Below are 26,361 nucleotides of genomic sequence, written 5' to 3' on the forward strand. Positions count from 1 at the left end.
CCTTACGTTCTTATGCAATGTACAAATGGACACACACTTACTGCATTGCGGAGGGAGATGGGTCAAGGGCTTAATAAAGTGTTTCTCAAGTTTCGTTCTTCATTGTGATTAGTGTACACATGCAGATATAAAAGAATTGTGTGGCTAATAATCAAAATATAATTTCAATGTCACTTCAAGGGATTTAGTTGATCAGCTAGGGCAATTGTACCTTGTAAAATGCATACAGCTGCCTCGTCCACCTTAAGTCTAAATACTTCATGTGTCAAAGATTTCCTCATCAAAAATTAATATATATTTGCATTCTCACTGTACTCCTATTTCCTTATTGATGAAGTTCTAAAAATATCTTTAAAAAAGTGTCGATCAGTTGTGGATAAAATTCACAATGTGCAATACAACAGATACCTGGCGGCGTCTTGAAGTCAGTAACTTAATCTAAGGTTAACCCAAGGATAAGGCAACAGCACAAAATCAGAGGTCAAGATGTTATAAGATGTCATCTGAAGCCCAAGATTATCCGGCACTCTAATCACTCCACCATTTTTATTAGTAACTTAAATTCCTACAATTTTTCAATGACTTGTTCTCGGGATGTGGCCGATGTCATCAAGATCACGATTCCCATCCATCTCTTGCTGCTCGGAGAAGGTGGAGATTGGATTTCTCCCTGAACGACTGCAGTCCTTGTGGTGATGATGCTTCCACATTGGTGTTAGGTAGGAAATTCCAGGATTATAAAGGGCTCAATTTTGGCCACGACTTGGTCCAATTTTTTTGGAGTAAGTTGGTTTTTCTGGCGTAAGTTAAAAAACACCATTTTCCCCAATCAACTTGCTCCTGAGTAACTCAGTTAGGTACGATTTTTTTTAGTTCAGGTTTTTTTTTCCCAAAAGGGGGCGTTCCCACCCACTTATGCCAGTTTTGGCCATTTAGGCAATTCTAGCCAGCTAAAAGTTACTCCAAATCCACTTAGGTCAGTTTATGTGGCCAGCTCTGAAAAACCTTGCGGGCAATTAAGAAATCGGCGCAGGTAAGTAATTAAGGACTGCACCCAAGCACCAAACATTGCAAATAAAAGTTGAAATAACTCAATAAAAATAAAGAATTCCAGTAAACAATTGAATAACAAATAAAATAATTGTAATAAATCCTACCTTGAATTGAATTCGGCTGGGGAAGGCAGCGGGCTGGCCTGTACGGGAGGCCATTCGGCCTGAGGATGGGGGGCGGGGAGGAGAGGCTGGGCTCGGCAGAAACGCGGCAAAGTATCGGGAGGCTGAAGGGAGGAACAACTCAATTCTCTAATACAAAACAGAAGATCTGCTGGATCTGATAAACAATAAGCTGCAATGTTGCTTTTTGGTTCTGTCTGGGGAGGGGGGGGTGTGGGGGGGGCGGGGGGGGGCGATGGGCAGCGATTATTGTTGTGCTTATTGATTTTCCTAACTTCTCCACTAATGGCAGCCCGATTCTACTGCGCATATGCGATCACGGCAAATCCGATCCTGCCGCGCATGTCCAGCGTCCCGGCACTATTTCCAGCACAGGACGCTGGCTCCGCCCACAGACCCAGTCGCCACACCACACCAGCAGCAAGAAGACCCGGGACGGCGGTCAAAATCGTCCCGAAGATTTTTGCCGCAATTCCACGTGTGGAAAATTGTGCACCTCTGGTAAGTACGGCAGAAATCTCTAGTGGCCAAAATTGAGCCCAATGACAATGAAGGAACAGTAACATATGTCCAAGACATATCCTGGCTGAGACTTCATGGGTTCCAGAGTCAATATTGGGGACTCCAATCTGACTGTATACAATTCTGCCCTATCACTGGTGGGTCTATCCTTCTGGTGGGACAGGACATTGCCAGGGATGGTGATGACAGAACCGGCTGATGGATACAATCCTGTGAATATGACGATGTCAGGGCGGTGCATGACGAGCTCGAGACAGTGCTCCCAACTAGAGCACCAGATGTTAGCGAGAGTCGACTGGACGAAGAGTGCCTAGGTCTTGTCCTGATACAGTGCCAGAGAATTTGCCCGCAGATCTATCCATTTCTTTTCTCTTATTTTTGAACTTTTTTGCAACTGTTTGCTAGCTGACTTCAAAAGACACCAAGAATGAACTATGTACTGTGTGACGGATGTCATACGTAAGGCAGACCAGCTAAGATGGCACTAACCCAGATCACTAGATTTATCAAATTCAGTTTCACAATTTTCCATAATGGGCCCCTTAATAAGGGCAGGTGGGACCACAACAACAACTTGTATTTATACAGCATCTTCACTGTAGTAGAATATCACAGGAGCGTTATCAAACAAAATTTGACCACCGAGCCACGTAGGGAGATATTAGGACAGATGATCAAAGGCTTGGTCAAAGAGGTAGGTTTTAAGGAGTGTCTTAAAAGGAGGAGAGAGAGGCGGAGAGGGTTAGGGAGAGTATTCCAGAGCTTAGGGCCGAGGCAGCTGAAGACACGACCTCCAATGTTGGAGCAATGAACATTGGGGATGCGCCAGAGGCCAAAATTGGAGGAGTGCAGAGAACTCGGAAGGCTGCTTAGCTGGAGGGGATTATAGAGATAGGGAGGGGCGAGGCCATGTAGGGCTTTGAAAACAAGGATGAGATTTTTTTTTTTTTTTAAATGCAGAGATTGTAACCTCGGAGTTGCCATCATAGCACCGTGACCACTGTACTACCGTAACCCACATAAACAGTATCAAGATCATCAAATCACTACATAAAGGATTTCTGTCTGACAGCAGTGGAGGAAACCCAGCACAGAAACCTATGATTCTGTCATAGACCAGCATTCTGCCGAGCTGAGCAATAGCAGTCAATGGGTAGCGAGTGAGTGTGCTGCCACCTAGCTTCATCCTTCCCTTCTATCATTCAATTCTGAGTGAACCCGTTCAAAGTAACAATGGGGTGAAATTGTGCATCATGGTATTAGCATATGGACCTGCGTGCTCGCTCGTATGAAATTCCTTTCTCTGCTGTTTTGCCGAAGCATTTACTTGAATGGTTATATTAGCAGCCAAAGGAATTGGATACAAATGCATTGCGCTGCTGATATACACGAAAGACAGACTTGCATTTATATCGCGCCTTTCACGACCACTGCATGTCTCAAAGCACTTTACAGCCAATGAAGTATTTTTGAAGTGTAGTCACTGTTGTAATGTGGGAAACGTGGCAGCCAATTTGCGTACAGCAAGCTCACACAAACAGCAATGTGATAATGACCAGATAATCTGTTTTTTGTGATGTTGTTTGAGGGATAAATATTGGCCAGGACACTGGGGATAACTCCCCTGCTCTTCTTCGAAATAGTGCCATGAGATCTTTTACATCTACCTGAGAGCACACCTCAGTTTAATGTCTTATCCGAAAGACAGCACCTTTGACAGTGCAGCACTCCCTCAGTATTGTACTGGAGTTTTGGCCTCTATTTATGTGCTCAAGTCTTTGGGGTGGGATTTAAACTCTCAACCTTCTGACTCAGAGGCGAGAGTGCTACGCACTGAGCCACAGCTGACACAAGGATAAATCCAGCACTTTTATCCTTCCAGATGGGGAGCTGTGCTCGAATGGGGCACGGACACTGCTCGAGAGCAGTAACCCTGACCCTTTGAGTGCAGATCATTATTGGGAGTGCTAAATTGACCTAATAGTGCAATTTAATCCGATCACAGTTTGGTTTTCTGCTGGTCCCATTACATCTATAAAAGTGGACCATTCAACTGGGCAGTGTTCATCTCAGCTATTTCTCCACATGTGTTGGTCAATGAGAAAGCAGAATAAGTGAGCACGTGTAGTGCTTTTAGTTTCAGCAGTTTATGATATTTCTTCTCAACCGTTCTCCATCATTTCCCCTCCCTACTTCTGTTTGCCACCACACGCCTCCTCCAGGTCGGATCACGACCTCCTCCTCTCTGCTATCTGTGGCGTTCCCCAATCAGAAAATGGATTTGCTTGCTGCGGCACAAAGCTCCATTTCCAACCGTGCTGAGGCAGACGAGTTTGATTAGTGGACACCTTGAAGGTATAACCTTCCAGTCGTGAGACAATTAGTCACTGACTGGAGTAGCATAGTCAGTGTGAATGCACTGCAGCAACTCGCCAAGGCTTCTTCGGCAGCACCTCCCAATCCCACGACCTCTACCACGTAGAAGGACAAGGGCAGCAGGTGCATGGGAACACCATCACCTCCATGTTTCCCTCCAAGTCACACACCATCCTGACTTGGAAATATATCGCCGTTCCTTCATCGTCGCTGGGTCAAAATCCTGGAACTTCCTCCCCAACAGTACCTTGGCCACACGGACAGCAGCGGTTCAAGGCGATGACTCACCACCCTTCTCAAGGGCATTTAGGGATGGGCAATAAATGCTGACACCCTCATCCCATGAATGAATATATTTCAACGAGAGCGACACTCCAGGCACCTGAAACAATTTAACACACTGCTCAGGACAATATGACCATTACTTCTGTATCTTCGGTCCATTTTCACTTTTTTCCCCCTCCTTATCCACACAACGCATTCGGCAGCCGAGACATTTTTCACTCAATCTCGGCAATCAAATCACTAAATTATTTGCAATTGCTTCCTCCAGCAAAGTGCGTGGATGTCGCTCAGGCTCTTTCCCCCCCCCCACCCTCCCCACCCCGGGTCCCCATGACTATTCCGGAGATGAGAGCTCGGTGTGTCAGAATTGCAAGTGCCCACCTGCAGTCTCCCACTCAATAGCACAGCACATCAGAACACCAACACACTGCACCACCTCCCTTCCCATTTAAAGCAGCAAACACATTTAAAGGGTGCCTCATACTGGCTGTTGATCAGTCGCTGCAGACCCATATTCATGAAAAACCACAGGACATTTTTTAACAAGCTTCCCTTCCCACACTGAAATGAACGAGATGCAAAGTGCCATCAGTATTAGAGCGAGGAGCGAGGTACAGTGATGCCATCTGTACACCAAAGGCAAATTAAAAGACTTACATTTATATCGCACCTTTCACAACCACCGGACGTCTCGAAGAGCTTTACAGCCAATGAAGTACTTTTGGAGTGCAGTCACTGTTGTAATGTGGGGAACGAGGCAGCCAATTTGCACACAGCAAACTCCCACAAACAGCAATGTGAGAATGACCAGATAATCTGTTTTAGTGATGTTGATTGAGGGTTAAATATTGGCCAGGACACCAGGGATAACTCCCCTGCTCTTCTGCAAAATAGTGCCATAGAATCTTTTACATCCACCTGAGAGAGCAGACAGTGACTCGGTTTAACGTCTCATCCGAAAGATGGCACCTCCAACAGTGTAGCGCTCCCTCAGCACTGCATTGGAGTGTCAGCCTAGATTTGTGTGCTCAAGTCCCGAGAGTGGGACTTGAACCCATAACCTTCTGACTCAGAGGCGAGTGTGCGACCCACTGAGCCACAGCTGACACTGTATTATTAACAATAAGAGTTGGTGATTAAACTGATTATGAACTGGCATTGTTATAGCACCTCATCACATGCAAAGTGCTACAGATCTTCGTATTACTCTTGAGTGAGGTCCTTTTTCCAGAGTGACTGCTGCCAACGAGTCAAAAGCTGCTGCCAATGACCGGGAGCTGCGCAGAAGCATTCTGCACATAAAGAGGTGGTGGTTTCATTATGGATGTATAATAATATTGTCATGTCGCATAAATCTGTGGATTCTGTGGCGCTCTGGGTTGGTTTACGTATTAATGTATAATAATTTTGCGGGGGGGGGGGGGGGGGGGGGAAGATTTATTTGTACGGTGCGCGAGCTCCGTGTGAAGGGAAAAGAGAAGAAAATGAATAAAAGTGGATGTTTGCTGAGTTTTGCTGGTGCAGATTTTCTTTTCCGAACGGGGCTCTGTTCAGCCGAAATGCATTAAACTCATCGCCAACCTTCACCCTTACCAGCAAACATTCACTGTCGGGATCCTTTATCAAACCGAGCATCCAAACTCTCTCCAGGCGACGTGGTCTACGTTATTTTAGAAAGTTTCATCCCAATTATAAAGGAAACAAAACCTACGCAAAATAAGCACTTCCGATATGACTGTGTGACTGTGTACAGGAAATGGTATGTTGGCCTTTATCACAAGAGGATTTAATTATAAGAGTAAAGATATCTTACTGCAATTATACAGGGCCCTGGTGAGAGTACACCTGGAGTATTGTGTACAGTTTTTGGTCTCCTTGCCCAAGGAAGGATATACTTGCCATTGAGGGAGTGCAACGAAGGTTCACCAGACTGATTCCTGGGATGGGGCGGGGGAGGATTGACCTATGAGGAGAGATTGAGTAGACTAGGCCTATATTCCTTAGAGTTTAGAAGAATGAGAGGTGATCTCATTGAAACATACAACATTTTTACAGGGCTTGACAAAGTAGATGCAGGGGGGACATTTCCTCTGGCTGAGTAGTCCAGAACCATGGGTCACAGTCTCAGAATAAGGGATTGGCCATTTAGGACTGAGATGAGGAGAAACCTCTTCACTTAGAGGGTGGTGAATCTTTGGAATTCTTTACCCAGAGGGCTGTTGAAGCTCAGTCGTTGAGTATATTAAAATCAGAGATCGATAGATTTTTGGACATTAAGGAAATCAAGGGATACAGCAATAGTGCTGGAAGGTGGAGTTGAGGTAGAAGATCAGCCATGATCTTATTGAATGGCGGAGCAGGCTCGAGGGGCCGAATGGCCAAGTCCTCCTCCTATTTCTTATGTTCTTATGTGACAGCCTCTTTATGGAGCAACGGACAGATATTTTTAAACAGTCACTGCAAACGGCTTCACAGCATAGTTTCACCCGACAGTTTCCCCCCTCCTGCCCCCACTCGGAACTACCAAGAAAAACACTGAAACCGTGCACGCGCAACCAATTCATTTCGTTGGCAGCAGTCGGTCAGTCATCGTCACGCAGGTAAATGTAGTAACCAATTCACAAACAGCAAGGTCCCACAAACAGTAACTGATTGATCAGTTAATCTGTTTCTGGGTGTTGAATGAGAGAGTAAGTCCAACCAGGATACAGGAGAACTCCCTGCTCTCCTTTAAATAGTGCTATGTGACTGTTGACATCCACCAGAGCAGGAATTCGGTGTAGCATCGCATCCAAAAGACGGCACCTCCAACAGTGCAGCACTTCCCCAGTACCGCACTGAAGTGGCAGTCCGGCTGTTATTTCACGAAAAGATCGCTGAAATCCAAATGAAAAGGAACAAAGCGCGAGATTTTCGGTCAGTTGCCCCCTCGGTTTTCACCCCGGTGGGGCAGTAATGGCACAGAGGCGCGACCGAATTTCCACCCCAAAATGGAAATTTCCAGAAAGTAACACGAAGCATTAAACCTTCTATTCCCAGTACAGTATTTTAAAAAGCCAGAAAATGCTATTAATTGCTTCATCACATAGCTTCAAGACCAGATTAGCCCGATTTCCCGCAAGCTCGCAAGTGATCATGAAGGCCAATGGAATATTGGCCTTTATTGCAAAGGGGATGGAGTATAAAAGCAGGGAAGTCTTGCTACCGTTGTACAGGGTATTGGTGAGGCCACACCTGGAATAGTGTGTGCAGTTTTGGTTTCCATATTTACGAAAGGATATACTTGCTTTGGAGGCAGTTCGAGAAGGTTCACAAGGTTGATTCCAGAGATGAGAGGGTTGACTTATGAGGAAATGTTGAGTAGGTTGGGCCTCTACTCATTGGAGTTCAGAAGAATGAGAGGTGATCTTATCGAAACGTATAAGATTATGAGGGGGCTTGACAAGGTGAATGCAGAGAGGATGTTTACACTGATAGGGGAGACTAGAATTAGGGGGCGTAATCTTAGAATAAACTGAGATGAGGAAAAATTTCTTCTCTCAGAGGATTGTGGATCTGTGGAATTCGCTGCATCAGAGTAGCTGTGGAAGCTGGGACATTGAATAAACTTAAGACAGAAATAGACAGTTTCTTAAACAATAAGGGAATAAGGGGTTATGGAGAGCGGACAGGGAAGTGGACCTGAGTCCATGATTGGATCAGCCATGATTGTATTAAATGGTGGAGCAGGCTCGAGGGGCCATATGGCCTACTCCTGCTCCTATTTCTTATGTTATATTCTTATATATTGCAGATTAATGTTTGGTATAAACACATCGTATTACTTTAACTCTCTCTTACCAAGTACTGGAGCCTCTGTCGCTCGGTCTCTGGTGTAAACTCTGAAGACATTGGAATGACTTCCTCATTTCGAACAATAATGGCCCTGAAACGGAATGAGTTGGAATATTCAGACAAAGAAAGAGAGTCTGGTGACCCGCTGATGTTCGCTCGCTTATCTGGACTTCAAACACAAAATTTGGATTTACTTTCCTTAAAGACGCACGATTTGACAAAGAAAGTCTAGTTCTAGCTAACGATCATAATATACGATAAAAATTAATACATTAGGACTTTGTGGCACCATCACATCATCCGGCCATTTGAAGCTTAGTGAGCAGGTTTCCCTGTTCCTGCGCTTGGGCGTAGTGGATACATTGACCCCCGATTAAGCAACGCCTCGATTTTAAAATTCTCTTCCTTGTTTTCAAATCCCCCCATGGCATCGCCCCTCCCTATCTCTGTAATCTCCTCCACCCCCACAACCCAGTGAGATCTCTGCACTCCTCTAATTCTGCCCTCTTGAATATCCTTGATTATAATCGTTCAAACATTGGTGGCCGTGCCTTCAGCTGCCGAGGCCCATAAGCTCTGGAACTCCCTTCCGAAACCTCTCGGCCTCTCTTGCCTCCTTTCAGCTGCTCTTTAAAACCTACCTCTTGGACCAAGATTTTGGGCATCTGCCCCAATAGCTCCTTATGTGGCTTGGCATCAATTTGTTTTTTTAAGTGATGCTCCTGCGAAGCGCCTTGGGATGCTTTATGATGTTAAAGATACTATATAAATACAAGTTATTGCTGAGTACAGGAAAACTGGAGAGAGAACAACATATGCCTGGAAGGGAGTCTGCCCAATTTTTCCATCCATTAAATCAAGTAGACGGAAAATTTGGTGGGCTCCATTTGGATGCACACGTTTCCCCCTGGCCCATTTGCCCATCTTCACTGCACCCGGGTACTTCAATACATCCGGGCACAGAAACTGTAAATTTGCCCCATGATCAATTAAAACCTAATGGGGATGTGCACTATAGTTGTGATGTAAAGACTTGACACATTCCTTGTGCTATTAATTTGTGTTAGCACAGTGTCAGCCATGGCTCAGTGGCTAGCATTCTTGCCTCAGAGTCAGAAGGTTGTGGGTTCAAGTCCCACTCCAGGGACTGGGGTACCAAAAAAAACTAGGCAGGCACTCCCAGTGCAGTGCTGAGCGAGTGCTGCACTGTTGGAGGTGCCGTCTTTTGGTTGAGACGTTAAACTGAGGCTGCTCTCGCAAGTGGACGTAAAAGATCCCATAGCATTGTTTCAAAGAAGAGCAGGGGAATTATCCGTGGTGCCCTGGCCAATATGTATCCCTCAATCAACATAACAAACAGATTATCTGGTCATTATCACATTGCTGTTTGTGGGAGCTTTCTTGTGCGCAAATTGGTTGCCGCGTTTCCCAGAATACAACGGTGATTACACGCCAAAAGTACTTCATTGGCTGTAAAGCACTTTGAGACGTCTGTTGGTCATTAAAGGCGCTATAGAAATCCAAGTCTCTTAAGAGGTGCTCACTTAAATCTCAATATGCTGTTTCTGATAAACATTTTATATCTGGTTACAGATCGTTTCAGTATTTCAGATATGGCTGCTTTGCTTTCATTGTTTCTGAATTTATTGCCAGAAGAACCTTTTGATTAAACATAAGAACATAAGAACTAGGAACAGGAGTAGGCCATATGGCCCCTCGAGCCTGCTCCGCCATTCAATAAGATCATGGCTGATCTGATCATGGACTCAGCTTCACTTCCCCGCCCGCTCCCCATAACCCCTTATCGTTTAAGTAACTGTCTATTTCTGTCTTAAATTTATTCAATGACCCAGCCTCCACAGCTCTCTGAGGCAGTGAATTCCACAGATTTACAACCCTCTGAGAAGAAATTTCTCCTCATCTCTGTTTTAAATGGGCGGTCCCTTATTCTAAGATTGTGCCCTCTAGTTCTAGTCTCTCCCATCAGTGGAAATATCCTCTCTGCATCCACCTTGTCAAGCCCCCTCATAATCGTACACGTTTCGATAAGATCACCTCTCATTCTTCTGAATTCCAATGGGTAGAGGCCCAACCTACTGAACCTTTCCTCATAAGTCAACCCCCTCATCCCCAGAATCAACCTAGTGAACCTTCTCTGAACTGCCTCCAAAGCAAGTATATCCTTTCGTAAATATGGAAACCAAAACTGCACGCAGTATTCCAGGTGTGGCTTCACCAATACCTTATATAGCTGTAGCAAGACTTCCCTACTTTTATATTCCATCCCTTTGCAATAAAGGCCAAGATACCATTGGCCTTCCTGATCACTTGCTGTACCTGCATACTATCCTTTTGTGTTTCATGTACAAGTATCCCCAGGTCCCGCTGTACTGCGGCACTTTGCAATCTTTTTCTATGTTTCTATAACAACTTTTGATTTTTTCTGCCAAAGTGTATGACCTCACACTTTTCAACATGATACTCCATCTGCCAAATTTTTGCCCACTCACTTAGCCTTTCTATGTCCTTTTGCAGATTTTTTGTGTCCTCCTCACACATTGCTTTTCCTCCCATCTTTGTATCGTCAGCAAACTTGGCTATGTTACACTCAGTCCCTTCTTCCAAGTTGTTAATATAGATTGTAAATAGTTGGGGTCCCAGCATTGATCCCTGCGGCAGCCCATTAGTTACTGGTTGCCAACCAGAGAATGAACCATTTATCCCGACCCTCTGTTCTCTTTTAGTTAGCCAATCCTCTATCCATACTAATATATTACCCCCAACCCCGTGAACTTTTATCTTGTGCAGTAACCTATTATGTGGCACCTTGTCAAATCCTTCTGGAAGTCCAAATATACCACACGCACTAGTTCCCATTTATCCACCCTGTTCGTTACATCCTCAAAGAACTCCAGCAAATTTGTCAAACATGACTTCCCCTTCATAAATCCACGCTGACTCTGCCTGACTGAATTTTGCTTTTCCAAATGTCCTGTTATTATTATTCCTCAGTGTTATTATTTACTCCCACCTAGCATTGCTCATTCCCAACTCTACATAATTCCACGTATAATAAATATCGTGCTGAAAATTCTCAGTAATACGTGTCAAGCGTTCTCCAATAACTTGGTGGTAATGAGATAACAAAGAAGTTAAATATTCTTGTGTGAATGCCATTTGGCACTGTGCCAAGATTCTGGAACCTTCCTGAAAATGCTTCTGGACTGTCAGTCATTATGTAACTTTCAATTTCATCTACAGAATGCAAGTATGGTACCAAGGAGCGAGTCAGCAGGCTATAACCCAGTATCAGCCACTCGGGTGATATTCAGACACAGTTCCAACGTTACACGATTAACAACAGACGTGTCTAAATTAAGGCCCACCTGTGCCGCAACCCAGGTGATCGGGCCCAGATACCAAGGCAACCAGGCCCTAGTTGGGCTTATATTTCTTATCCATTAATGCATCCTGTTTTAATTTGTGGTTACAGATAAATTGCAAATCACAACACCAAAATCTGTTCAGTATCCGCAACTTGAAACATGCAAATTAATGGGAACATGCTTGTGACTGCTAAGGTTCTGTAGTATGTATCTAAGTGAACATAGGGGTAGGTCAGGCCTTACAAACCCGATTGGATTTTTTTGAGGCGGTGACTAAAGTAGTGGACAGGGGAATGTTTATGGATGTTTTACGGCTGCCCTTTTTGCCCTCTCGCCCCTATCCTGCACCTCCTCTTACCTGGTGACCCTGCAGTGCTTCACTCTGTTTCAGCCCCTGACTCGGACTTCGGGCCCTGGACACACCTATGGCTGGCACCAGGAATGGTGCCTCAGTCTCTGATGTTCCCTGGATGGTCTTGGTTTTAAAGGTGATAATCTCTGAGCTCCATCACTTGCTGATACAAGTGAAGGTGGAGGGGTGATATTTGTGCATTAAGAAAGAGTTGTGGATTGTCCTAACCATCCAGGATAATTGTGGTGTAGAAGGATGATTTGGCCATGAAGACAGAGACACAATCATGTTCAAGCCTTTGATGACTTCACCCCCACCAAGATCCCCTCCAAGTCACGGACCATTTTTACCTCTCCCCTTTAATACAGTTCCCATATTTGCATCTTAATAACGCATCTGACACTTCATTGGTCTGTCATCTGATGGCAGATCTGGCTTAACCACATGAAGCATAAGAAATAGGAGCAGGAGTAGGCCATTTGGCCCCTCAAGCCTGCTCTGCCATTCAATAAGATCATGGCCGATCTGTAAGATCATGGCATGTATGCAGCACAGTTAACAGCAACCCTAATACATGGCCAGCTCCAGGTGGGCCCAGTTTAAAAAGAAAATATGTCTCCTGACAGACAAACTTGCCAAATCCAAATTTACATTGGGGTTCCCACTTGCTGCTTACTGAAGATGTCCTGAATTAAAGAAAGGTAACTTCGATGGTATGAGGCGTGAATTGGCTAGGATAGACTGGCGAATGATACTTAAACGGTTGACGGTGGATAGGCAATGGCAGACATTTAAAGATCACATGGATGAACTTCAACAATTGTACATCCCTGTCTGGCGTAAAAATAAAACGGGGTAGGTGGCTCAACCGTGGCTAACAAGGGAAATTAGGGATAGTATTAAATCCAAGGAAGAGGCATATAAATTGGCCAGTAAAAGTAGAAAACCTGAGGACTGGGAGAAATTTAGACTTCAGCAGAGGAGGACTAAGGGTTTAATTAGGAGGAGGAAAATAGAGTATGAGAGTAAGGTTGCAGGGAACATAAAAACTGACTGCAAAAGCTTCTATAGATATGTGAAGAGAAAAAGATTAGTGAAGACAAATGTAGGTCCCTTACAGTCAGAATCAGGTGAATTTATAATGGGGAACAAAGAAATGGCAGACCAATTGAACAAATTCTTTGGTTCTGCCTTCACTAAGGAAGACACAAATAAACTTCCGGAAATACTAGGGGACCGAGGGTCCAGCGAGAAGGAGGAACGAAGGAAATCCTTATTAATCAGGAAATTGTGTTAGGGAAATTGATGGGAATGAAGGCCAATAAATCCCAAGGGCCTGAAAGTCTGCATCCCAGAGTACTTAAGGAAGTGGCCCTAGAAATAGTGGATGCATTGGTGGTCATTTTCCAACATTCTATAGACTGGATCAATTGGAGGGTAGCTAATGTAACCCCACTTTTAAAAAAAGGGAGAGAGAAAACAGGGAATTATAGACCGGTTAGCCTGATATCGGTAGTGGGGAAAATGTTAGAATCAATTATTAAAAATGAAATAGCAGCGCATTTGGAAAGCAGTGACAGGATCGGTCCAAGCCAGCATGGATTTATGAAAGGGAAATCATGCTTGACAAATCTTCTAGAATTTTTTGAGGATGTAACTAGTAGAGTGGACAAGGGAGAACCAGTGGATGTGGTGTATTTGGACTTTCAAAAGGCTTTTGACAAGGTCCCACACAGGAGATTAGTGTGCAAAATTAAGGCACATGGTATTGGGGGTAATGTATTGACGTGGATAGAGAACTGGTTGGCAGACAGGAAGCAAAAAGTAGGAATAAACAGATCCTTTTCAGAATGGCAGGCAGTGACTAGTGGGGTACCGCAAGGTTCAGTGCTGGGACCCCAGCTATTTACAATATACATTAATGATTGAGATGAAGGAATTTAATGTAATATCTTCACGTTTGCAGATGACACAAAGCTGTGAGGAGGATGCTAAGAGACTACAGGGTGACTTGGACAGGTTAGGTGAGTGGGCAAATGCATGGCAGATGCTGTATAATGTAGATAAATGTGAGGTTATCCACTTTGGTGGCAAAACAGGATGGCAGAATTTTTTCTGAATTAGGAAAAGGGGAGGTGCAACGAGACCTGGGTGTCATTGAACGTTGGCATGCAGGTACAGCAGACGGTGAAGGCAGCAAATGGCATGTTGGCCTTCATAGCGAGAGGATTTGAGTATAGGAGCAGTGAGGTCTTAATACAGTTGTACAGGGCCTTGGTGATGCCACACCTTGAATATTGTGTACAGTTTTGGTCTCCTAATCTGAGGATGGATATTCTTGCTCTTGAGGGAGTGCAGCGAAGGTTCACCAGACTGATTCCAGGGATGGCTGGACTGACATATGAAGAAAGACTGGATCGATTAGGCTTATATTCACTGGAATTTAGAAGAATGAGAGGGGATCTCATAGAAACATATAACATTCTGACAGGATTGGACAGGTTAGATGCAGGAAAAATGTTCCCGATGTTGGGGAAGTCCAGAATCAGGGGTCACAGTCTAAGAATAAGAGGTAAGCCATTTAGGACCGAGGTGAGGAGAAACTTCTTCACTCAGAATTATGAACCTGTGGAATTCTCTACCACAGAAAGTTGTTGAGGTCAGTTTGTTAGATATATTCAAGAGAGTTAGATGTGGCCCTTACAGATAAAGGGATCAAGGGATATGGTGAGAAAGCAGGAATGGGGTACTGAAGTTGCATGATTAGCCATGATCATATTGAATGGTGGTTGCAGGCTCGAAGGGCCGAATGGCCTACTCCTGCACCTATTTTCTATGTTTCTATGTTTCTATGATTGTTTCTCTGGCTCCATGGCCAAATCATCCTTCTACACCACAATTATCCTGGATGGTTAGGACAATCCACAACTCTTTCTTAACGCACAAAAATCACCCCTCCACCTTCACTTGTATCAGCAAGTGATGGAGCTCAGAGATTATCACCTTTAAAACCAAGACCATCCACAGAGCTGCCGGAACCATCACCTCCTGGTCAGGAGTTGGATGGATCGGAGATTACGGGAGCAAGAACTGGGTTGCATGGAAATGACGAGCTTTGAAAGAGTAAAGACAAAAGATAGAAGAAAAGCTGCAAAATGACTAGATGTGGAGGGTGGGCAGGGCTGTAATGTATGTACCTGTGTGAGTATGCTCACAGGTTTATAGAGCTGTTGCATTGTGAGTGGCTTAGCCAGTCGTGTGATATTCACAAGACTCAATAAAATCCCAGCCAGCTGGGTCTAGGTCATCCACAATGAGGCATGTGGCTGAGAGCCGAATGGATGAACTGGTAATGTGTCGCCTGATTGTTAAACCTTTGTTAATAAACCAACTAGTTCTTAATAGCAATGTGTTGCTATGAATTCTTAAACAAAGAACCCGTGAAAGAAATATTACAGGGGCAGAAGAGAGCAGCGGATGGCTGAAGCCCTTAATTTCTCTTTCACTCTTTGCCTTTTAAACCCCCTATAATTATCAACTCTTCAACTAAGCCTATAGCACCCTCAACCCTCTCCCCTCCTCCTCATCTCCTCCCCATCCCCCCTCCTGCCTCCCCACCCGCTCTCCCCCTCCTCCCTCCTCACCCTCTCTCCTCCTCCTCCCTCCTCACCCTCTCTCCTCCTCCTCCCTCCTCACCCTCTCTCCTCCTCCCCCTCACTCCTCACCCTCTCTCCTCCCAGCTTCCATTCCTTTCTTCCCCTCAAGACAGCCTTGAGGTGTTATTTTTTTTCTCCAAGTTGAACGTGCTACATAAATGAAAGTTGATGATTTCTAAACTATTCCTTGATGTAAACATCACAGTTTCATCTTAAAGATAATTGGAACATTTTAGATTTTGATGATACAACTATGACTAGATTCCCGTCCGTCAGCTGGGCAGTGACGATGAATTCACTCCACGGTTTCCGGGTCTGAACTAGCCTGGCCACTTCAGTCATCTGCATCTCTTTCTGCAACAAGCCACTCATGACATTGTCAAACCAGCGCTTCCTTGGTCTTCCTGGGCCTCTTGAGTGTCAGCTATGGCTCAATGGGTAGCACTCTTGCCAGAATGTTGTGGATTCAAGTCCCACTCCAGAGATTTGAGCACAAAAATGTAGGCAGACACTCCAGTGCAGTACTGAGGGAGTGCTGCACTGTTGGAGGTACCGTCTTTCGGATGAGACGTTAAACCTTCTCAGGTGGACGTAAAAGATCCCGTGGCACTATTTCGAAGAAGAGCAGGGGGCATTATCCCCGGTGTCCTGGCCAATATTTATCCCTCAATCAACATCACAATAAAAATCCAAATGACCTGGTCATTAGCACATTGCTGTTTGTGGGAACTTGCTGTGCACAAGTTGGCTGCCATGTTTCCCACATTACAACAGTGACTGCACTCCAAAAATACTTCACTGGCTGTAAAGCACTTTGGGACATCTGGTGATCGTGAAAGGCGCTATATAAATACAAGTCTTTCTTGTTCATTTTGATGGTATTACGTTAAAACTCGGGGCATATATTTCAATCATATTGGTAGGACAAAAGAGTTTAAATGGCACCATTAGTCGCTTTAACAGGCTTCCAAATAGGACGATAAATGATGCAATTAAACATGACCACACCATTAGTATCACTAGTCAGTTTTTAAATGATTTATCATCTAAACTGCATTCCAAGGGTTCACATGACAAGACCTCGCCTGACAGCCACAGAATTGCCTTTTCATAATCTTCTGTCTCTGGAATGCAACCTGTCCAAAAACACTCCAATATAAATCATTCCTTAAGCAAATCATTCCTTGTGCGCGCGCTATTATTTTGGCGGGGTGGGGGTCGGGTGTAGGGTAGTACAATATAATGTACACCGAGTTACTCACAGTGCACGCAAATACAAATACAGCATTATGGAGCGCAGGAGAGCTTTTCACAAACCCCTCTTGTTTACAGAGAGTCACAATTCATTACTGGAACGTATAATGAAGTCAGAAGTTGACATTTCAAGTTAATGGAATCCATCTCGGCAACGGATTAACTGGATTTACTGAACTTCTGCACTCAGCGGGGGCAATGTTGATTTTATACAATAGTGCAATGGTGAATCAGCTGCCCAGTTTACATCTCTTCCCCATTGACTTCAATGGAAATAAAAAAGAAAAAAGACTTGTACAGGTACAATGTCCTGAATCTGGAATTCTGAAAACTGGAATTGTCCAAAAACCAGACATTTTTGAGGCAGTCAAGATGGCGACATTGGGCAGTAAGGGATGAGGAATCCGGTAAAAAACACAGCACCGAGGGGGGGGCCGCGGGAATTGGCAGGCGGCGAGGAGTGGCGTGAATCAGCGAGCAGAGGAGCACCGTGAATTGGCGAGCGGAGGATCGGCAGGCAGCAAGGTCCGAAATACAGCAAAACCCGAAATCCGGCACAGATTCGGTCCCGAGGATTCCAGATTTCAGACTATTGATTTTCTGGTCTGAAATCCGGCAAAACCCAAACACCGGCACGGACTCAGTCCCGAGGATTACGGATTTCAGACGTTGTACCTGTATTTTTATATAGCGCCTTTCACGACAACTGGGCTTCTCAAAGCGCTTTACAGCCAATGAAGTAATTTTTGGAGTGTAGTCACTGTTGTAATGTGGGAAACGTGGCAGCCAATTTGCACACAGCAACCTCCCACAAACAGCAACATGATAATGACCAGATAACCTGTTTTTGTTATGCTGATTGAGGGATTAACATTGGCCAGGATACCGGGGCTGACTCTCCTGTTCTTCTTCGAAATAGTGCGTGGGATCTTTTACGTCCACCGGAGAGAGCAGACGGGGCCTCGGTTTAACGTCTCTTCCGAAAGACGGCACCTCAGACAGTACAGCATTCCCTTAGCACTGCATTGGTGTCAGCCTAGATTTATACGCTCACGTCCCTGGAGTGGGACTTGAACCCACAACCTTCTGACTCAGAGGTGAGGGTGCTACCCCCTGCGTCACTGCTGACACTAAAGATCAGGAGAGATGCAAAACGGGCTGCCGACTTGCTATCATCCGTTTTACAAGTCAAAATTACGCCCAGTCTCTGCAAACTTGTCTAAATTCGGTTTGGTAAATAAAAGCTGTAGAAATTGTGAGGTAAGGCTGAGAAGGCAATTATCATCCTGAACTGCAGTGTTTGCAACTGCGGAGCTTATCAATGCATCAGCTAATTTGAATGTCAATAATTAAACGACGTGACAAAATATGCTGTATGAAATAATGTCATCAGCTTTGTACCCGTCTTAGAATCTTGAGCACTGCTGAAAAATATCTCCAACATTTATCGTTTTCACTGATGTCGTTGATATTTTTCTTTGGCTAATTACTGACAAACTAATGCTGCGGAATGCACGCTGACGGGGTACTTTTAACCAGATGGGAAACACAAGAACACAAGAACATAAGAAATAGGAGCAGAAGTAGGCCATACGGCCCCTCGAGTCTGCTCCGCCATTCAATAAGATCATGGCTGATCATCGACCTCAACTCCACTTTCCAGCCCGATCTCCATAATCCCTTGCTTCCCCTGGACTCCAAAAATCGATCCATATCAGCCTAGAATATATTCAGGGACTCAGCATCCACAGCCCTCTGGGAAATTCCAAAGATTCTCAACCCTCTGAGTGAAGAAATTCCTCCTCATCTCGGCCCTAAGTGGCCGACCCCTTATCCTGAGACTGTGCCCCCTAGTTCTCGACTCTCCAGCCAGGGGAAACCCATGGGATCGGGTGGAGCACTGGTTTTACACGCAGCCCCAACGGAGAGTAATATTGGGCAGGATTGAAAACCAGCGTGGCACCCGATCCTGTCAGATTTTCAATGGGCGGGTTTGGTTAAAATTGCCCCCCCATAACATTCGTCCATTGGAGCCGAGATCGGAAAGCACTTCTGATACAGAAGGCAGAGTTTAATGAGTAACCTGGTCTTTGCTATGAAATCCCCACGTCACATTTACTATTGAAGGACAGAGAGAGATAAAGCTTGCAAAGTTAGTCTTACCTGCTATCCCCAGCATTTGCTACGTACAGCTTGCCCATCAGAAATACCACAGCCAAGGAGGTGCAGCCACCAGAGATATTGTACGTGCTTCTCTCGCGCCCAATTTGCAAGTCCTGTGGTCGGCAGCAAGAGGGAGACACAAAGGAGACAATATTGTTATTCAGGAGCCAGCCACAGAGAACGCGGCACTATTGGCAATTCTTCATCCACCTGTGCCTCAAAGGTTTTGAGAATTTTAATGGCATGTGGTAGCGATTCACTGCTTTACTTTTTAAGAAGCAGTCTCGAATCTCTGGCAACACCGAAATTCAACTTGTGCAAATAAATTAAAGACGGAAAATGATAGCAATGTTCAGCACCTAACAGAGAGAAGATAGCTTAATATTTTTTTTGAGGGGGGGGGGGGGGTTTGACCCGTTGTCAGATTGCCCCATGCTTTCGGCTGCAGTCCAATGTGGATTTGAAGTGAAACAAGCTGTAGTGAAACTACTCACCCTTTTCATAGAATGATACAGCACAGGAGGCCATTCGGCCCATCCTGCCTGTGCCAGCTCTTTGAAAGAGCGATCCAATTAGTCCCACTCCCCTGCTCGTTCCCCATAGTCCTGCAAATTGTTCCTTTACAAGTGTTTATCCAATTTCTTTTTGAAAGTTACTACTGAATCTGCTTCCACTACCCTTTCAGGCAGTGCATTCCAGATCAGGTGTAAAACAAATTCTTCTCATCTCCCTTCTGGTTCTTTTGCCAATTACCTTAAATCTGTGTCCTCTGGTTACCGAACCTACTGCTAGTAGTAAATGATGGGCTGAAAGGCCTACTCCTGTTCCTATGTTCCTTCCTATGTACCATTCCCGTAAATCCCCTCTGCATCCTTCCTAAAGACTGGTGCCCAGAACGGGACACAATACTCCTGCTGAGGCCTAACCAGTGATTTATAAAGATTCAACATAGCTTCCTTGCTTGTGTCTTCGACACTGACTGTGCCTCATGGTGCATTGCACCAACACCAATGATACCAACAGTTAGCAAAACTGTGAAACAATGATCGTGTCAGTTAAAAATAGGCCGGAGATTACACAAATACCTGCACTCAAACTTTTATTCTCACATGAACAATGTGATATATTCACAGAGCATAGCACACACAGCTCCTAACATGGCAGGCAGCTCTGTCGGCAGCCTCCAGAATCTGCCTGGTTCTGTTTATTATTAACTCTGCAATTGCAGTACACAATACATCCACATCCACAGTGTAGAGCTATAAACATTACAAGCTTACAGACATTACACTTCTCCCTCCTTAATGAAGAAGTTATTATAACAAACATCATACATCACTTTCATGTTTATACATAACACAGGATATAAACTTATTTTTTTTTCCATATTTACAAATTTAACATTACCACGTTTTCTGTTTCGAAGAGGATACCTTCGCTCTCGGACAGAACCTTCCAAACATGATGTCGATTTCACACTCATTCGAGGCTCATCCTGAGGAACATTTTCCTCCACGGAATTTTCTTGATTTTCAATTGAACTCACTAACTTCAGGCTCTTTGTTTTCCTGACTCGGACTCAGACTTTCATTCTGATTCTCTCCTGGATTTGTTTCCAGTACATTGGATTTAGGATTTGCTACTGGTGTATCAAAACTATTTGATGAGTCAGAAATAATTGAATCATTCCCACCTTCAACTCCTTCCATGTCTGTAGGTAAAATATGATCAACATGAACAAACCTAACCTGTCCATTATCAAACATCTTTACCAAATATGTGCGAGGACCACATATCTTCATCACTCTACCCATTTATGGTGATGGTTCTTCACTTTCACCAGCTGGTTTAATTTCACACTTCTCTCTTTTACTCTACCTCTATCATGATTCTCTTTCTGTCTTAATTGTGTCTCTTCTACGGACTGTGCCAAATTTGGTTTCAACAACGAGAATCTGGTTTGTGGCTGTCGTTTGAGAAACAACTCTACTGGTGTTCTACCAGTAGTTGTATGAGGAGTTTTTCGATATGTAATCAAAAAATTAGCCAATTTTCCTTGGATTTGGATCTAACATTTGTTTTATGAGGGCACGTCTTACAATTTGTACAGTGTGCTCTGCTGCACCATTCGAAGCAGGATGTTATGGTGGAACCATGGTATGTTTCACACCATTTTTGCTCGTGAATTGTGCAAATTCTTCTGAACAAAATTGTGGTCCATTATCCGAAACAATCTCTTCAGGGAGGCCAAATGAAGAAAATAATTTTCGTAAAATGTCCAATGTTTTACTTGTTGTTATTTTCCACATTGGAAGCACCTCAACCCACTTCGTAATGGCTATCAATCACAATGAACAATTGTTGTCCTTCTAACTCAGCAAAATCAATATGTAGCCTTTGCCACACCCTGGGAGGCCATTTCCATGGCTGTAATGGTATTGGTGGGGGTTACTGGCTTACCGATTGACATGTTGTACACTGACTCACGATGCACTCTATATCTTTAGCAAGACCTGGCCACCATAAATAACTGCGTGCAAAACTCTTGGTCAAGCACATTCCCAGGTGCTGGTCATGGAGGTCTCCTAATAATTTGGACCTGAATTTATTTGGTATAACCACTCTTGCACCCCACATGACACAATCTTTATCGACTGATAATTCATTCCTACGAATGAAGAATGGATGTGTATCTTTGTCTGTTACCTGGTTTGGCCATCCATTTGCAATATATTCATACACCTTTGACATCACTGGTTCACGTTTGGTTGCTCTACCAATCTCTTCAGCTGTGACTGGCAGTTCATCAATGTATGAAAAATAAAACACTTCTTCCCTATCGGGTGTAACTTGTGATGGGGAAGGCAATCTAGACATTGCATCAGCATTACTGTGATCAGCTGATCGTCTGTATTAATTATTATATGCATATGCTGACAAAATCAAAGCCCATCTCTGCATTCGGGCTGCAGCTAATGTTGGAACTGAGGACTTTGGATGGAGGATTGCTGTTAGGGGCTTATAGTCCATAACGATGGTAAACTTACGACCATACAAGTATTTGTGAAACTTCTTGATCCCAAAAATTAATGCCAAAGCTTCCCTTTCAATTTGCGCATAATTACTCTCACTGGCATTGAGAGTGCGTGAAGCAAAAGCAATTGGTCTCTCCTCCCCATTACTTGAAACATGAGAGATTACTGCCCCAACTCCATGCAGAGAGGCATCACATGCTAGCTTAATCTCCTTAGATATGTCATAATGAACTAACATGGTGCTCTCTACCAATTTGCTTTAACACTCCTTGAATGCTGTATCGCATTCTTTTGACTACTTCCAATGGACCTGTTTTTTCAAAAGTTCATTCAGTGGATGTAATACTGTAGCCAAATTTGGTAGAAACTTCCCATAATAGTTCAAAAGACCCAAGAATGAATGAAGTTCAGTGACATTCCTGGGAGTGGGTGCATTTCTAATTGCATCCAATTTTTCCATGGTTGGATGTAAACCATCTTTGTCTACTCTGTACCCTAAGTACTCCACTGAGTTTTTAAATAACTCACACTTACGAGCAGACACTCGTACTCTGTGCTTCTCTAGCCGTTTGAGGAGGTTTAATATGTTATTATGAATTTGCCTATTTGTTGCTGAAATTAGTATGTCATCCAAATAACATACTACCCCTTCAATACCTTGCAAAATCTGGTTCATCACCCCTTGGAATATGGCAGGGGCGGAAGACACTCCAAACAGTAGCCTATTAAATTGATATAGGCCTAGATGAGTATTTATAGTCAAACATGACTTGGACTCCTCATCTAGTTCAAGCTGTAAGTAGGCATTCGTAAGATCCAGTTTTGAGAAGATCTGACCACCTGTCAGTGTTGTGAACACATCTTCTATATTCGGCAATGTATTGGGGACATTACCCTCTAGAACCTGGTTTACGGTTACTTTATAATCACCACACAATCTTACCTTAGTCTCCAGTCTTTTGAGTTCTTACTCAACTTTCTCCTCGAGTGCATATGGTACGGAATGTGGCTTGTAGTAAACCGATCTAACGTCCTTCTGTACCCTGACACTCGCCTTGAAGCATTGGATCGGACTGCCCGTTTCGCAGAACACCTTCGGATATTTCTTGATAACCTCATCCGTTGATGAAAATCTCGCTTCCACACAGAAAATCTTACTCCAATCCAGCTTCAGTGAGCTCAACCAATTTCTTCCTAGTAAGGCAGATTTTGTCTCCTTTCACTATTAGGGGCAAGTTCTGAAATTGATCTTTATATTTCACCGGTATGGTGATACGACCTACCACAGGAATTTTCTCTCCCGAGTAGCCTCGCAGCTCTATCTTGGATTTTTCTCGTTGGAAATCACGCAATTTGTTGAGCTACAACGACTCCGGTACTACACTCACAGATGCACCCGTGTCAATTTCCATTGGTATCTTGAATCCCACAACATCTATGTGGATTTTGATGCTTTCCGAAACGCTGTCCATTAACCTCGTGCTCCTGATGACGTGTAACTCTAACATCTCCTCGTCCTGTTGTTGTTCTTCCATGCTATGTAGTGTCTTGTGATTTCTACTTATAGCTTTAAACGCTGGACTCATAGCTTTAAAAGCTGGTTTAGCCTTCAGTCGGCATGCCTTTGCAAGATGCCCAGTCTTTCTGAAGAAGAAACACTCTGCCTTCATGTATGGACAACTTTGAGCAATGTGTTGTCCCAGGCACCTATAGCACGACTTCGACGCTCTGTTAGAATTTCCAGTTTCTGAGACTTTGGGCCCCCACCATCTTTTACTTTGAACCTGCAGGTGATTTACCTCGGTTGACTGACGACCGTAATTATTATTTAATTCTTGGGAATATTGTTCAGCCATGCCCATCGACCTCGCTGTCTGACGAGCAATCTCAAAAGTCAAGTCATCCATCGTCAATAACTTCCTTCTGATTGCATCATTTTTCACCCCACAAACAAATCAATCCCGGTAATGCCCGGTTTTGAAAGTTTCCAAAATTACAGTGCATCGATAGCTTTTTTAATGCTACGATGTAATCACTGATACTTTCATCAGCCTTTTGATTCAGAATCCTGAAACGATAGCTTTCAGCAATTTCTAACGGTTTGGAGTTATAGTGCTGCTCCAGCTTCGTTAAAATCACTTTAAGCGTTGTGTCCTGTGGCTCGTCAGGCACAAGCAGATTTACAAGGGTTTCGTACAATGCCGGACCCGCCTCCGATAAGAAGATCGCTTTCTTACGTTCCAACACGGCCTGGTTCTGGACTGCATTGTCTGGAACTTCTATTATGTGATTTGCAGTGAAATACATTTCTAGCCAATCCACAAACGTTCCCGGTCGTGTCTATATTCCCCCAAATGTCCGATTACACCTGCCATTTTAATCTCTAGTTGTTCACACCGTGTGCTGTATTTTACCTCGGATTTTGTAGCTTTTTTCCCAAAGTCTCTGTCGGCTGGCTGAATCCTTCACCAACAAAATCATCCGAAAAATCCCATCTCATCGCCAAATGTGATATATTCACAGAGCACAGCACACACAGCTCCTAACATGGCAAGCAGCTCTGTTGGAAGCCTCCGGAATCTGCCTGGTTCTGTTTATTATTAACTCTGTAGTTGCAGTACACAATACGTCAACATCCACAGTGTGGAGCTACAAACCTTACAAGCTTACAGACATTACAAACAGCATGTCTTATTCCCCTTCTCAACCGGTGTTTTTACACTGCTGATTTTCAAGCTGGGAGCAATCTCGCCATGGTTTCACTTTGCATCGAGTGGAACTGCAGTGACGCAGTTTGGCTGAATCCTGTTTTTATAGCACTTATTCTCGAAGACAACAGCAAGTGAGTTATAAAGCACTGAAACCTGTAATAATGTGTGAAAACTTGATAAGCAGTGATGCCGAAAGATGCTATTTTAAATTAAATTTAATTAAAATTGGTGTCATGGAATTATAATCATAAACCATGAATTAAGAATTGCATCAAATTAAGGAACTGTACTCTGAGGTGGAACTTGTATAATTGTTTCCTAAATGTAGAACAAGCACAGTAATTAAGATAAAAAGGATACAGAGGCACTGAAGAGGGCGCAGAGAAGATTTACAAGGATCACACCAGAAATGTGAGGGTATAATCATCATGAAAGGATGTACAGGCTGGGTCTCTTTTCTCTTGAAAAAAAGCTAATATACGTCTTTAAAATTATGGAAGGTTTTGATAGAGTGGATAGAGAGAGAATGTTTCCATTTGTGGGGAAGAGCATAAGATAGTCACCAAGAAATCCAATAGGGAATTCAGAAGAAATTTCTATATGCAAAAGAGTGGTGAGAATGTGGAACTCGCTGCCACAGGGAGTGGTTGAAGCGAATAGTATAGATGCATTTAAAGGGAGACTGGACAAGCATATGAGGGAGAAGGAAATAGAGGGTTACGCTGATACATTTAGATGAGGAAACACGGGAGGAGGCTCGAGTGGAACGTAAATGCCGCATGGACTGGTTGGGCTTAATGGCCTGTTTGTGTGCCGTACATCCTATGTAAAAATAAATCAATGGAACATGGCCCAATATTTCTTTCACTGATGCCCAGGGAATGCATAGTTACCGCACAGCAAATGGGGTGAAAACACATCTCACTGGATGGCTGCCCTCTCTATGTAAGCCCAACACTCCAGGCCTTCTTTCGGGGAGGGGGGAGGGGGGGTTGCAGTGGTGGGGAGAGCTGAGCGCTTGTGCCTTCAATAGGTGCTGGCATTGCATTTCCATGCAAGTGATCTGGGAGAGGTCATTCCCAACCCTTCTACCTCATTGTCATGTGACTTCACGAGCAGAGGTCCCATTTGGAGACCTTGACCACCCCCCCCCCCCCCCACACTATACTACCATACCCAAAAAGTCCCTTCACTTGCTTTTAAAGGCCATTGGGCCCGGGCCAGGGATTGGACGGTAATCTTCTGGCTGATCCTCCAGGAGTCAAACAAAATCCAGTCATGGCAACCATCGCTGCTGCTGCAGGCCTCACAAGAGGGACTCAGAGCACTTAAAGAAAACAAAAAGGAAGACTTGCATTTATATAGCGCCTTTCACTGCCCCAGGACATCCCAAAGCGGTTTACAGCCAATGAAGTACTTTTTGAAGTGTCGTCACTGTTGTAATGTAGGAAAAGCAGCTGCCAATTTGCGCACAGCAAGCTCCCACAAACAGCAACGTGATAATGGCCAGGTAATCTGTTTTCTTGGGAACACTGTGGGAACACTACACCTATTCAGCGCCAGAGTACATAGGCACATGACTGGGCCATTCAGCCCCTTGACCCTGTTCCAC

At 44.2% G+C, this 26,361-nt stretch overlaps 1 protein-coding gene and 1 long non-coding RNA gene across 2 annotated transcripts in view; one reads left to right on the forward strand and one right to left on the reverse strand.

The window, feature by feature from the left end:
- LOC139280668 (uncharacterized) overlaps positions 1-26,361 on the forward strand; it is a 237,155-nt gene that overhangs the window by 85,767 nt on the left and 125,027 nt on the right. The gene's annotated exons all lie outside the window — the stretch shown is intronic.
- Positions 1-26,361, reverse strand: part of ppm1h (protein phosphatase, Mg2+/Mn2+ dependent, 1H) — a 198,144-nt gene that overhangs the window by 33,408 nt on the left and 138,375 nt on the right. The window contains exons 4-5 of the mRNA XM_070900271.1: positions 19,004-19,116; positions 8,199-8,283 (exon numbers count right to left, since the gene is read on the reverse strand). Of these exons, the coding sequence (XP_070756372.1) occupies positions 8,199-8,283; positions 19,004-19,116 (198 nt within the window). The remainder of the gene's footprint in view (positions 1-8,198; positions 8,284-19,003; positions 19,117-26,361) is intronic.

The sequence above is a fragment of the Pristiophorus japonicus genome, chromosome 15, assembly GCF_044704955.1.
Source record: "Pristiophorus japonicus isolate sPriJap1 chromosome 15, sPriJap1.hap1, whole genome shotgun sequence".
NCBI lineage: Eukaryota > Metazoa > Chordata > Chondrichthyes > Pristiophoridae > Pristiophorus > Pristiophorus japonicus.